The sequence below is a fragment of the Hylaeus volcanicus genome, chromosome 6, assembly GCF_026283585.1.
Source record: "Hylaeus volcanicus isolate JK05 chromosome 6, UHH_iyHylVolc1.0_haploid, whole genome shotgun sequence".
In the NCBI taxonomy this organism is placed as follows: domain Eukaryota; kingdom Metazoa; phylum Arthropoda; class Insecta; order Hymenoptera; family Colletidae; genus Hylaeus; species Hylaeus volcanicus.
This window is the reverse complement of record NC_071981.1, coordinates 15445105-15460842: the sequence shown is the minus strand read 5'-3', so window position 1 is coordinate 15460842 and position 15738 is coordinate 15445105. Positions and strand designations below refer to the sequence as shown.

Here is a 15738-nt window from a genome sequence, read left to right as displayed (position 1 = left end):
TCGTGTGGATAGGATTTTTGGCTAGGAAATTTTAGAAACGACTTCATAAATTCCCCAAAGGGATGCTAACGCGTTTCTTGCTTCCAGACCGTTAGAAGATATAACATACTTTCACTGAAGTCTCAACCCTCTTTCTATTTCTGTGAAAATATTAATTTGCATAAACATCCGGAGGCTAGTCGTGAAATTTGCTCGTGTAACTTTCTCATGGAACTCAGCATCTGGTTGCACAAGATATTTAAAGTTATACAATTTACTTCAGAACTGGAATTATCCTGCCTGTTTCACGCGTAGTTAGCGTAGTTAGTATCAGTGTCGCGAATCCTAGCACTTTCTATGAAACGATCCTCTCGTTGCTCCTATCTCAAGACGAACAGGATCAAAATTGCCTAACGACGGGTGGAAACGAGCGTAGATAATCGACAGGTTGGCTCATCCGCGACAACATTTTTTTCCTCCACGGACGTTTCGTTAGTCGAGGTGGATCAGCGACAAGGGTTTTTTCCCGCTGTCGAAAGTTCGATCGTGCTCGATTCGCTGATTGCCTACCAGGTTCGTTTAAGTCGGATCGACTGATCCGAAAGCAGCCCGCTCGAGTTCCCGCGATACTGTGGGCGCAGTCGATTAGCTGGAAAACATCGAGGGCTCTTTTTCGTTCGTCTCGGTAACGAACAGAGGTTCGCGCCAATTGGAATAACGAAGAGGGATATTCCTCAGGGAACGTTTAAATTGACTCAAACTTGACAGTGCTGATACTTTCGATCGTAAATGGTCTTAACACCACAAAAGGGACCCTACAAAAATTCAAACAAATTAGAGAAAAATAAGAAAAGACTCATTAATGATCTTAACGAAAGAGTATAAATACTAGAACGTTCTCTAATTAAGAGCAAGGGACTTTAGGATTTTAGTCATGAGGTATCGTGAATTCTAAATTCAAGAATTGAACGTGGTGTCTAAATTCGAGAATTCAAAAGGTTAAATTAATCGTCGTAACCTTTGCATTCCGAATTCATTAACACCGAGACGTTCGCAGGATTGTTTCCCTCGTCATAAATCGACGCGAATGCGCACGAAACTTCGCTATCGAGGATTCGCCAAAGTAATAACGACGAACTGGAAAAAGTTTCCGCTCGATTAGAGTCCTCGAGATTCATCGTCTCCTCCGAGATAAGCCGGTGACCGAGACTTTTAATATTCCCTTTGTTCGCCGTCCCGCGGACCATTTAATGGGAAAAAGTTTTTTGTGTTAACAATACCCCGTGTTTTTCTGGGATTTTTATTTCTCCTCTAATCGATACCCTTCTAAATCGATGCGAGACGCAAACGCTGACGTTTCTGTCCGACGAGTGGGACACCGGAGACGATAGAGGATCGCTAAAGTGTGTAATCCGTTGCCTATCAGGAAAGAAAGGGCTTAAAGATGACAAAGTGGCCAGCGCCGTGGGTTGCGACTTACAGGCAGCACTAACGACTCTTATATCCCTGTCTGCGGCTTCCTGTCCTTTCAAAACTCGCTGGTTATAAATGACAGAGTGTCACGGAGTTCCCTTAAAGGCGTCCTTTGCGTGCCTCGCGGAAAAATTAAATTTTAAATAATGTATGCCGGGGGTCATTCCAAGTAAAATCGATCGATTTTTGCAGTCTAGGTCAAGGATTTTGGTGGAATTGAAATGTGCTGAATTTGGGGTGGTTTGTAACTACCCTTGGCCCTTATCAAACCATGAAAATCTTGAAGAGTTTGTAATACGAATACTAGGCAACGTAGAAAATGCAAATTTAAATACGTAGTATGCACAGTTTTCATTTATTTATTCGTGGGTTAGGATTCAAAAAAAAATTCTATAACGAACAAATTTGTTTACAATAAGAAAAGTAACGAATTATAAGTAATAGTAGTAATAGTAACTGCAGAGTTACACATTATTATTGAATATCAGAACTCGAGATAGATAACCCTTGAAGATCCTATGTTAATAAAAAAAGTTAATCTGTCTGCTGAGTTTATTTACATATTTTGAAGTATACCTTCTAAATATTTTGAAATAGGAGTTTTCTTATCATTCTTTTTTAAGCCACAAATACAACTATTTAGCTTTTAAAAAAATGTGGTTCGAGAGGACAATCTTTCCCCACGAAACCAGAAATAACAGGATTTCGGTGCGATCGATGTTCTCGAAGTTAAAAATTCATTTATGCAACTAGATTTTACGTCGAATATAATATAAATCACGAATTCGGAGGTACCGTATTTTCCAAACAAATTCAAAACCGGTAAAATGATGATTTGAACTACCCTCAATTTTACGTGGGCCGCGTCATATTTCAATTTTGCCAAAATCCGTGACACCGAGCGCAAAATTTGATCGATTTGGCGTGGAATGGCCCGTAGATAACTCGCGCTCGACGTGATCGAAACTATCGGTGCGACGGCACTGGCTGTCTGTGACAACGAGCGAGTTAATTAATGAGACGTCGTTTATACTTCCACACGAAATGAAAAAAGGGTCTGGATAATGCGTTCCCGTTAATTACGAAATATTCGTCGGAACCAATTCGCAATAAACATCAATATTTACGGCTTTATCGAAATGGACATCTCTGTTTTTTATACTATTGTAGGAGTCTAAACGAAAAATAAGGCACGGGGATTCGAAACCACGATCCTCGGATCCACAGTCGACCGCTTTACCTAACGCGAACAATCCCGTGCCCTACGTTTCGTGTTCTTATTTGACTCCTTATTGTTTGGTATGGGAGGCGCGGATATTACACTATTCTATGTAGTATGCACTCTAATCGCGATTTTTACGAGTGTGCCGATTTAGTCCCTTAAAATTGTTAATTCGTTCGAGCGTTGGCAATACAGTAATTTATTTACGTTGAGATTAAATTGCTTTTATCGATGATATTTATTTCATATAGGACAGCAATGCTTTCACGAACGAAAAATATGCCATTTAAAATTCGTTTGAATCAATGTTCCAATGAAATAACATTCGAAATACAGGGCTCTCAAAAAATGTTAAAAATTGAACGATTACTACATTTGATCATTTGCATTCGATACACCGAATGTAAGCAGTCAACGAAAAATTTTTATTTATTTAAAATTTGTTCGTGCCAAAGTTCCAATGAAATAACGTTTTAATGTAGGATTCCCGTAATATCAGAAATTCGAAAATAACTTTATTTGAATGTTCACGTTCAGTATATTAAATACAATCTGCACTGCAAATACGCGAGCATGAATATCCAACGAAATCTGAATAAACGTGATGTAACTTGATCGAGTGGTGACGTAACGGTCCGTAAAGAGTAAAATCGTGTACACGTGACATCGAACGTCAGAATGTTAATAAGTATGACTTACCAAGAGTAGTTATAAGAGCTACGGAACGGCTCGATAATACAGAAACGGAATTGAGGAGAATGCTGCGCGATGCTTACTCAGACAGTTATTTCGGTTACAAACCGAGTAGAGGATACAAATGCGGAAGATCACAAATAGAAACGTGGAAATAGTTTCCAACGCAGGGGAAAACTCGAGAGAGAAGAAAAATTATCAAGACAAATTAGTATTATCAGTATATCCATTACGGTTCCTTTGTTAGATACATTACGAAAAAGTGCACGTGTTACATGAAGCGATGGTGAAATATAGTCGATGGATATTTTCGTACCTGAATTTTCGAAATGATAAATAAAATATAAAATGTTGAAACCCAGGAAGATAAATATTTTGCGGTGCTTTCGAAAGTAGGTCGGAAGGGCACGAATTTCTGCAGAAAGGGAGTCGTAATACTGGGAAGATATACAGGAAAACGAATCTTATAATCTAATTGTACGACTATAAATAGTGCCAAGGAGGTGATTGCGAGCAGAGGGAATGGTTATTACTATGAGTGAAATGAGGAGAGAGAACTGTCTTGTTGATAAGGCAATTAAAACGAAAAAATCCATTATAATCGCGCAATCCAGATCGCGTCGACTCGTGTAATTCATCCAGCAGCGACATGGCCGATCGAATTTTTATATACCCGCGTTGTATGATGAATTATCGACGGTCTGCTCTCGACTTTGTTTCGGCGCTGACAGTGACGATCTGTCTTCCGATTCGATACAATGTACAGGGCACGATGTCCACCAGCGTTCTGGCCCGTGCAGTTTGCGGTCGGGCGCGTACGCGGCCGGCTGCCAAAATGACAGAATCATAATTAAATGTTGAATTATTATCGGGTTCGACCGTCGCGCCATTAGCTCGGATTGTCACGAAATTCTGTTGTCGCGCGCGATTTGTCCGCGCTGGTTAAATAACAACCATCCGGGGATTAGAATTTCGTTTCCATTCAGCGGGAACCGAACGCGAGGAACGGCGAGCTCCAGCCGCAACTACGAGCATGGAAGTCTCGATGTGACTCGAAATTTTCGTAAATTTTGGAAACATAGTGTATTCATTTTTTATTGTATCGTAAAATTTGAAGCGAATAGAAAACACTTTTACACTTTCACGGAAAAAATATTGAAACATTATTTAAATAAATTGTGGGTTCGACCATCCACTTCAACTGTATTATTAAATATTTGAAAATATTTTATTAGATATTGTAAGTGAATAGAAACTTTAGTAAATTGTCATCAAAAGGTATGTCATTAATAGACTGCGGATCTTTATGCATTTATAGGAAAATTGCAATACAAAATGCAAACAATATGCAAGAATATAAGAAAGATTGAAAGGAAAGTTCGTGTTATAATATTTGCAGAATAAAATAAATTCCTATTTAGGTTCAATTTTTGTAGGCACGTTCGCGAAGATTTTATTTTGCATAAAGATCCGCAGTCTAGTCATTAATGAACCATTACAGAGTACAAAATATGGTAATCAATTACTATTATACAACATAAGGTATAAATGTTCTTTAAATTTATTATGAATACTATAACCAGTATAATATTCTGAGTGCAATCTCTTCAAACTCGTTGTCTATAATACGAATAACTATTCAATTAAGAGCGAAATCGAAAGGCACTGAGAACGGGTTAGGAGAGTCACAATTCTTCTGTCTTAATTGGTCGCAATTGGTGGATAGATGTGCGAGAAGCCAGCAAGAAAACTCCGAAATCTCGGACGTTTTAAGCCGTGTTAATAATTCACGTCGCGATTCACTGATAAATTAATGTTTACGGCCGATATTTCCGCGAGCGTTTAATCCATTCCGTGATATCGGGTCCCGCGAAGGAAACTTTCGTCGGCTACGAAATAATTTCCTAACCACTTAACGGGATTAGCGTTGCAATTTCGCAACGAAGTTTCGCCTACATAGCACATTAATCGTTTCTCGTGTCTTGATAAAATAAACGGGTACCCGCCCCGTTCATTAGCGAGACAAACCCTTGCTCGCTCCCTTGGATTATTTTTTAACAGTGTTCAGGCCACGCAGACTTACTTGGAATTTTTTGGAGGACTAATACAAAATTGATGCGAGTTCATCGGTTTCTCAGTTTATTAGTTAATGGGACTCCGCATTAAACATCAAAGAACGTATTTTCAGCAGAAATTCGATTTAAAATGGCTGCACCAAAAACAGGAGGCTCGTAATACTTGGAAGACTTATGCAAACTCTATGAAATACCTCTCAGCCATCTCATCTCCCTGAAGAGTTCTCATTCCCAAATAGAAGTAATGAAACGTCTATTGAAATTATCGAGAGATTGCATATCAGCCCTGTCGCGCGCCAGCCATTCACAGAGATCTTTTGCTGCAATCTTTGCTTATCTTCGAAACTCATTACCCACGGATGACGGTTCATCCCCAACTTATTCGCCCGTTAAACGAGAATTATTTATCTTAGACCGTCCTAAAGACAGAAATTAAATAAAAATATCCTGGTCGCTGCTACTCTTGGCTGGTTACAAACTCTATCTTTCTATTTGTATTTTGATTCACCTAAATTTCATTTATTCAACGATATCTGAATGCACCCTCTGGCAGAGGAAGTAAAAGAGGCCCGGACAAAGGATACAATGAAATTAGGGAAAAGAGAAGAAAGGAGAGAACAATCGGTATGCTACGAAAGAAAATCGCGAATTACGTATTACAGAGATCACAGACCGTTTAAATGCGGGGAAAATATCACAATAGAAGTGGACGAGCGTTACAAAATCGCGGTGGCGTTCGTGACGATGCAATCCGAGCAATTGCAAACTACAACGGAAACTAAATTCCATAATGGAAACTCAATTTATGCAGAATATCGAGGCAATTTAACAGTTGATTTATTATTTTATACGGCCATTAGATGCAAAAAATAATTCTATTTCTTTACATTTAATTATTTGTAACTCTACTTTAGATAGACATATTTACTGGCCATTTTGTGATGTTAAACAACCAGCGTAGTATTATAACACGATTGAAAGTAGTACGAGTTTTTCTTTATAAATAAACGATTAGTTTACGTTAACTCTTTAAAAGGTGATTTCTTTTCTTTTTCAAGGATTTCGGTGATTGTTCCTCGCACACCGCAGTGCGCAAAAATATTTCCTACCGCGGTCTTGGAAGGGAAAATAGATCTCCTAAAACGAATCGCGGAATAGCATCCCTTGAAATCACTTTCCGCAGTAAACGACCGCACACGTTCGACGCTTTTCACGGTGGCCGCGAGCGCGACGGTACTTTGAAATTGTTTGCGGATTAGGGCGGTTTGTATTACGGAAATTTCTGAAAATGTACGAACAGCCACGCTGCAACGACAGAATTAATATTGAAATTAATTTCCGTGGAACTTGGCGAGAACGCGACATCCAGCGAGGAAAAGTTAATTATTCACGTTTCTGTTGCGCCGGGAATCCGCTCCTCCTCGAAGTTCTCAACATTGATTAAGATAATAGCAACTTTTAATGAATGTCTGATGAGACCAAGATTTAAAAAAAACTTCCCCGCCAGCCGCAGTTACACGTTTCAGCCGCGTGACGATCATTCTTTATTGTCTCGGAGTGTTCTGTACGACTTGTAGCTATTTTTCAACGTGACTCGAGAATTCCTTTGGAATCGTTTGAGGCCACTTTTGAATTTGAATTTCATTGAATTAGAGTTTGATGAATGCGTGGAAATAGTAGGATTCGTTGAATAATAAACAGAGATATAGTAATTATACGTGTATAACATATTATACATATTAATCAAAATTATTTCTTAAATTACATTATGTTGGAATATATTACAAATGTATGTATTACTTTTATATACTATACATTTTGTAATATATTCATATTAATAGGAACAATAACGCAAGTTGCTTTGAATAAAATATTTATAAAATTATGTTTCTCCAAGCTTGGAGCTCCACGTCTGTTATTCAAATCTTGATTCAATGTTTAAGAAGTTTTATTTCTATTAAAAAAATGTACAAGTGACTATGTAATTGTATTTGCTGTGAGCCAGTGGTGGATTATGTATAGTAAATAGTATTGTAAATATTTAAAGATAAATAAGGAATTTTCATATTTCGTGGGCCGTCGTCGCGAATTTACTGAGTGCCCGAATTGTCACGGCCCTGATTGCTATTTTTGCTATCGTCCGCGCGTTATTTATAACAACAGACTTATTTCACCGCTGACACGACTTCTATCTGTCGCGAAGCTTCAAACCTTCGGATTGACGTTGGAAGCACGCTGCGTTGTAATCGTCCATGCAGTTTCTTTATTCTGGTTTGGTTGCGATCTCAAAAATTACACTAAATCCTATTTGCTTCGATATAGTAACTTCCACCTATCGCCTTGAGAACATTTGTTGCCGTGAACTTTTTACATTCTGAATTGAAGTATATTTATTTTACGTTGTACGTATCCTTCTATTCTAAATTATATTTTCTGTTTTAACTATTTAATAAAATTTCTAATTATTGTACAAGTGCAAAAGACTGTTTCATGTCTTATCTGTTCGGACATTTTGAACAAGTTTTCGAAGATTTAGGTTTCCATGTTATCGATCTCGAAAGAAAACGCCAAACATTACTCTATTCTAGTAGTTTCGCGAAACTACAGATTCTCTTTACTCGAATAATTTAAGAAAACATACAGAACTCTCCTTCAAGTATATCGAATAGATTTCAAATCGAATGTCTACTATTTCCACGTACCTCGCCATCGTTTAAAATTTACATACTTCTCGAACGATGTCTCTCGTCATTTATTACATCTCTCTGTTGAATTTGGCATACCGTTTCACCCATCTATAGATCGAGAAAATATTTGCTTCTCGAAGATAGTTTCGGAACGCGAAAACGGAAAACATTTAATAACAGCTCGTCTAGGCCTTGGGAAATGACGTATTCCAATTCAAATACGAGCACACCACGCCATCTCAATTTCATTTCTACAAACCAGCCCGTGTTCGGTGCGGGGCGCGTATTCGAATATTTCTTTGTCGAATTCTTCCAAATTCGCAGCGATCGCGGGATATCGCGATATCTTCAGGTACAGTGATTGTAAACTTTGATCAAAATGCATGCGCCTATTGTTCGGACGCAGACCAAACAAAGAACAAGAGGAAAAATCGATGCCGCCTTCGGATCTCGTCATCGCAGTTAATTTTGGTAAAAGCCTGCTCTCAAAGGCGGTTTCCTGCTTCTCTACGAGTCGCGCATAAATCGTTTCGACTTTTTATTGTACTTGTCGCGGGGAATCGTTCTCTCGTCGCTTCTCTAATTACCGTTGAGTTTCCAAACGTCTCGTGGCGGGGAAGCTTTAATCACTATCAGTGAATATAAACATTCAGAGAATGTGTGAAATAACTGAGCAATGAAATGTACAGGGCGAGAGTTGACAAATGAGTGTTGCAATCGTTTCGTTGTATGATTTTGAATTTTCTCTGTATAGAGTCGTAGACAATTCATTGCATCAAACGAGAACAGTATATTTATGAATATTCTTCATAGTTAAAGAGTTGTTTAATATATTTCTCAGAGTTCTTTCTAGAACTCTTTAATATATTTATATTTAATATATTAGGGGGGCCGAAAAGTAATGTCATTTCTTTTACATTAAATTAAAACAAATACATTCTTAATAAATTTCTATTTTTAAGCAATTATGTATCATCCTCGTTATCGACAATCTTTTGCCATTTAGTGTGCAAGTTTTCAATGCTGGAAAAATTGATGAGCTGAATATTCCTTATAGCGGTATTATATTGTAATATTCAAAAGTAAAAATAATACTTTATAGAGGTTTTCCATACGAATATTTCACGATCGTGATTCTATTTTAAAATAAGTTACATTCGAAGGGGTTAACGAGCTCCTCGTTCGTTGAACGATGCAGCGATCGTAAGAATCCAGCTGGTGCATGTTCAGCTGCCATTGGGTGCAGTGTATGTAATACAGTTGTACTTTAAAAAACGAGCTTTATCTACCGTGCTGTCAGGCTTAACCACATCCGTGCGTTTACGGTAGTTTGTGGTTTCGTGTCCCGTCCACCTACACTTTCGATAACATCTCGGGGTCTCGCCACTTACTTTTTATTTCTGTAGCTTTTCTATCGATTGCGCTATTGTCCAATGCTCGCGCAGATTGTACTTTCGCCATGCTCCTAAATCACTCGAAGAGCTGACTTTGAAACTACACAATATTGGCTCTCAATTGTGTCCACAATATCAAGCTAATTTATTGAGCATTTTCATGTTTATCAGACTTTACTTGTTCTATTGACCTTTCTAAAAAATACATAACTTGAACTAGGTTTTCTCCTGTTAAAGAGATATTTTTTTTTTTTTTTTGGTGAGCTTTGAGGTAATATTCATGATTTGCATGCAGCCACATTATTTAATTCGGTAGAAACATTTTAAAGATCTCAAGCAACAAAGATATTAAAAAAAAAGTGTGTCCTCCAGAAATAAAAAAATATTCCTTTAAATTATGATTTGTTCTATCGACCTTTTTAAAAAGTCCATAACTTAAAATATTTTTTCTCCTGTTAAGGGGATATTTTTTTTTTCTTTCTTTGGACAGCTTTGAGGAAATATTTATGGTTTTCTTGCAACCACAGTGTTCAATTCGGTAGAAATATTTTAATGACATCAAGCAACAAGGATATTAAAAAAAAGGAGTATCCCTTTAAATTATTATGTCAGTTAGCTCGTTCAACATGCTTGGGTTTGTCAAGTAAGAAGATTGCATCGGTCCCACCCACGTTGCATCACGGATTCCCCAGAAAGTCTATGCGACGTTAATGCGAGAACAATGCGTCATCACTGTAATTCAGAAAACTGACCCAAGGTTCCGTCGAACCGTTGGATCTATTCACAAATGCACGACAACATGGTCTCGCAATACGTCAGTCTCTATTCAAGACCAAGAAACGCTTCGAGGGCTCCGAGGGTTAATTACAATTTGGAGCGTTCCTGTGTATAAATCAACGTGAATACGAGTTCACGGCAATTGTACCTGATAACTCTGTGCCTGAATAATAGCGAAGACGTCACGTCCGTGTTGTACATCCAGTTGCTTTGCAAGTTTTAAGCGTGTCATGTAAATGTCAACGTATATAAAAAATAAAAAAAATAAAAGAGAAAGAAAATTGTAAGTTGGAGAATTAACTTTGGTTAGTTCTGGCTCACTTGTGACCTCTGATTAGGTTATAATATATGGATTGGAATGAGAATGTTTCAATTTTGTACACCATTTTTCAGAATATATTCTATGTATATGTTTGATGTATTCTATGTAATTAATATAGACAATTATTTTAATTTTGTGCATTATTTTTCAGAATATATTCTATGTAATGTCGAGTACACGACGTTATTCTATGCATCTTATGATACATATGTTACATGAAATATATTCTGAAAAATGGTGTATGAAATTGAGACAGTAATATACATATAGTATATAGCTATTGTTTCACATAAAATGCTTGCTTTTCAAAGTCATTTTCTGCAGGCAATTTTATATCACATGAGATTTAGGAGCTCCTCGTAAATTTTAATATCATAGCTCGTACTTCTGTCTTTCGGCCAATAAACACACAATTGACAACGTGGTTACTGTTCGTATCGAATGAAATCGCTTTGAATATTAGCGAGCTTTCTATGACGATTTGTAGCTATTATACTCTCGGTCACTATCATCGGAAACTTCATTACGTGGTTATTCATATCAATGGTCATTCATCTCGCACCTTACGGATCCCCTAATCGTTAATAACATCAGGACTTAATTATCCACCCATCATGCATTGGCAGACCAATAATCATCAATCCAACAATACGCTCCGATCCAGGTTCACTGTGTTCGCGTCCGGTCCGTAATATGCTAGACCCAATGAGCCATAAATTCCTCTATGCGATCGAAAATTATCGTTTAATCATCCCGCGCACGCTAAAACTTTTGTCCGCGTTCTGTTCGTTCGAAAGGTATGCCTTTGGTGCGGCGTACTGTGTTCGGAAATTTCACGAGGCTGGACAAATTGTTATATTTGATATTTCTAATTTATTCACGTATGTGATATTTTCTAATCTTTGGAAGTAATCTTTCGGAAGTAGTCTCGTTTTCTATGTGTTAAAAATACATATACCAAGACCTACGCAATGGTCCAATACTTCAAATAGCTATACCCAACGATCACGAAACTAGATTGTTATTTTTCAAATCTTCTACACAAATGACGTTTCGTCAACATATTCGAAACTACAACGAACAATCTGCACGGCGTGACAATAAACCTTCTCGCTAATTGGAATGCCTAAATAAATACAATACAGAGCTTCATCTGGATTTAAACGTCAAAAAATCATTTTAGGTGGTTTTTGGGGAATTTTTGGTCACCAGTGGCCGAAAGTTCCCAAGCGCAAGTCGGCCGAAATTATCGTTCTCATTTGTCAACAGGCGGACGAGGAATTGCTGGAGCACGAGGCGGAGGCAATCAGGACCCTCGAGATCCAAGCGTAAGTGGAGCGTTTATAATCCACAATTTTTTTTCCCCCACCAAAGCTCGGGTGTGTGTGCTCGCGAGAAAAAACGTTCCGCGCTATTATTTATTTACATAGACCAAGGAGGACGGGTGTGTTATCAGAGAGCGGTACGCGCAAACGTAAAAGCACCGTGGCGCATAAATTGCCACGGTTTAGTTACGTATTCATGAATCTCGAAATTCGCCGGCTAGAAAAACCCCGTCGAGAGGGAAAAGTGATCCCCGCGAGCTCGCGCAGGCACGCACACGTCTCGTGAATCCGATCTCGAAATAGTTTGATGATCGCCGATCCGTAATTTTAGTCCAAGGTGTAGGTTGAATGACGCGTGATTCGAGGCTGCCAGGGAAACGGAGATTACGACGATGTCTCGAGAATTTTTGAACGGAGTCGATCGATTTATTCCAGTGATTGCGAGATTCGGTTGATTCGAGGCTCTGAGTTTCTACGTGCAATGGTTGATTACAGTGGTTGACTGACGCTTAGTTTCTTACAATTGAAACTATTAAGGAATGTAACGAGTTTGCACCAGTATGATATTTATTATAAACTTCAGCAGTATAGGAAATCTTAGAGCGAGTGTTTTCCAAGCCATGACCTCTTCATGAAACCGAAGTAATTCTAAATAAAGTGATTCTAGATATAAAAGATTCAAGACCATTACAATTTAAGTTGGTTGAATGGCTAGAGAACTCGAGCTTTGGAATAAATATTTAGTAGTACATAAAAGTTAAACAAATTTTTTAAAAATTGAGAATGAATAATGTTTAATAATGTTGATGTCATTGGTTCGATGATTTGATTCTCTCTGTACATGTTGTAAATGCGATTGGACGTGCTGGTGGACTATTACAACGGACACGAATAACTTCGGTGTCACGGAAGCGTGTACACGTTGAAAATTATAAGAAATATGGCGAATATTAGGAAAAAATATACACGTCCATTGTATGTATAATGTATCATTCACGTGTTATATATTTTCACGCGAATGGATCGAATGCGAACGAAGCTTTTTCATGAATTTATCGGTCTAATATTTCTACGCATTAACAAAGAGTTATTTTTCTACACGTGGTCCATTATCTTCTGCACACATTTGTCAGAGAATTGGCAGTTTTTAATGTCGGTACCCGCGAGCATTCAGGATGTGTGGGAGGATTCCCAAAGCATCGGTTGCCTTTCCTTAAAAGATATATTTATAAAATAATTCTTGAAACTGACAGTTCAGAAATTTTAGACCGTTAAAATCTCACCTGGAATATTTGAAGTACGGGTACAAGAAATTTTACCACGTGTCAAATTGGACCCATCCTGCGTGGGAGGGTTCCTGAACCATAGGTCGTTTTTCTCTGCTTCGTAAATAGCGTTTACAGAAAGATAGGCATCGAACGTAATGAAATAATAAACAGCGCGCGAAGGCGTGCCAGAATGCTTATCCTGTCCGCGGGGTAAGTCGGTCGTGGAACAGCGTCGGAGACTTGGACGAGTATACGATGAACTTATGTGAGCCAACAAGGCCATAGTTCTCATAAATAGGCATGCAGAATGGCTAAGACTCCCTCATGGCTCGCATTTCACACGAAATTGGACAGTTTTCGGTGCACTTAGTTAAGGAAATCTCTATTTAAACCTTTATGTCTTCATTGGAGGCACGCGTTTGCTGGTTTCATAATTTTAATCTAGAATTTTTGACGAAACGAAGTTGAATTTCAACAGCTTTAATTAGGATTTCCAGTGAATTATATTGTTGGTTAGTCGATGTACTTGTTCCTTTTGTAAGAGACATTTATTTTTATTCGCTAAATATTTTATTCAAATATTTACATTCGCGAATACAACAAGATAGAGTATATTATTAACTTTATTATTGGCCTGTCCACGAGAAAGCCTTCGGATATCCACCACCCACCCACGACTAACCGTGAACGTGTGTATGACTTACTTATTCCATTTTTGACACGTTTCCAATAACTGTCGTATATTCTCATGCATATCTCCGCATGTTTCTGTAATTTCGAGTCATTTTTCTTCATTAACTATGCAGCAGCTGCACACGTTTCAGCGACACATTCAGAGGAAAGAAAATAAAAGAAATTTCCGTTTATTATGTTGAACTCGCTCAATAAAACTGGTGCGAAATAAATGTAAATTTGTTTAGCCTCGAAGAGGAGAAGCTGAATAATTAAATAATTAAATGATTACTCTCGTTTGCTCCAAGGCGAGAAAAATTACATTTATTTCGCATTCATGATACAGAAGTCCTGAGCTTCGTTTTCTCCTCTGTTCATTAGCTGCCATTGTGCTCGAAATTCGGTGGGCACGAGCTTACAATTATATCTCGCCATTGCACCATAATTATGACAAGGCTACAATGGCATTCTGATCTCATTTATTTACTCACCATTGTATTTTACTTAACGAGCGCGATAAGGGCCTGTCATTGTTATCATTAATACCACTGGGTAACTGTGCTATAACTCCAATACCTTTCGGACCTGTATATTTATTATAATTACCAGATTTCGGGCTCCTTTTAATTCACTATCACCGAACAAAGCTAATACAAGTTATTTTAATGCTTGTCTTTAGCTTATTAAATAAAATAAAATTCGGGACTTTAATTTCGTTGATTAAACATAAATAAATATTCAGCAAAAATGTATGTATGTAACAACGAAAAGCGTGATAATTCCACATTCATCCAACAAAAGAGCTCATTAATTTTGAAATTCATTGAATTTTGTTGAAGTTTTGAATTAATTAATCAGATCCCGTCTCGTCTCGTGCGCATCACTACGAGCAAGCAAGAAATAATTTCTATTTCGATACGTGAAATAAAATTCATGCGAGAATTAAAGGGAAGTATAATGTTCTTTCATAGGAAAACATTTACCTACCACCCCTATTCTTGATTGTCTGATGATTAACGAGCAATAGAAGCAACCCACCAGTATTAGTTTTTAATTAAGCGATGAATATATCTATGAATGAATTGTATATATAATTTCATTTTGGAAAAATGAAATAAAATTCATGTAGAAGGTCAATACTGTCCAACTATGCGCACGACTTCTCCCTTCGTAGCCTTATCGCGAGTCTTTAAACAATTCTGAATAACGTCACAATGGCCGCTCGCGGCGTACCAGTTTCCTGTTTCTGAATATTTTCGCTCATAACAGACAACAACGGGAACGAAGTAGTACCACGTCGTTCTGACGTAACGCCACTCGGCAACGAAGGCGGAATTAAAAGCCGAGGGTAAATAAGCGCGTTTCGCGAAACGGCATCGTAGTCTCTTTATTTTTAATTGCACGAGTACGCTCCAGCCTGTTCTTTCCGCGAGCCGCCGGGTTGCAGCTTAAACAAACATCGTCCGTTTGAACTTTCCATAGAACATCGTGACGTCTCTCGTTTTCACCGTTTCGCATAATCGCGTATACTGCCAGCTCACGATCACGAATGTTTAATGTTCGTAAACCTTCAATTCAAGGCTATATATTATAATAAATATTTACCTGACACTGAACAACATAAATTGCTTCGATATTTAGTTTCACGGCCATATCTTCTCTCCCTTTTAAATAAATGCTAACCTTACCTTAGAAAGGCACAGAATGAATTCCTGCATCAAATAAAATTTTACAAAACATTATAATACAGATTTACATCTCCCATGTAGTAGATTTGCTTCAACATCCTTTCACAGACCGAACACGTCGAATTTCGTGCCCCAATTCCGTTTACTATAGGAGCTGCGCATT

At 37.9% G+C, this 15738-nt stretch overlaps 1 protein-coding gene across 6 annotated transcripts in view; it reads left to right on the top strand.

Moving 5' to 3' along the window:
• LOC128878022 (uncharacterized) overlaps positions 1–15738 on the top strand; it is a 34431-nt gene that overhangs the window by 7610 nt on the left and 11083 nt on the right. For 3 of the 6 annotated variants that reach the window (XM_054125799.1, XM_054125797.1, XM_054125798.1), the window contains exon 2: positions 11892–11950. Coding sequence is in view for 2 of the 6 variants with exons in the window: in XM_054125797.1 (XP_053981772.1) it covers positions 11892–11950 (59 nt within the window). In the remaining 4 variants the exon portion in view is untranslated. Of the gene's footprint in view, positions 1–4221; positions 4431–9994; positions 10584–11891; positions 11951–13609; positions 13728–15738 lie in introns of those variants that run through there. The other 3 variants (XM_054125802.1, XM_054125800.1, XM_054125803.1) reach the window with 3 other exon arrangements.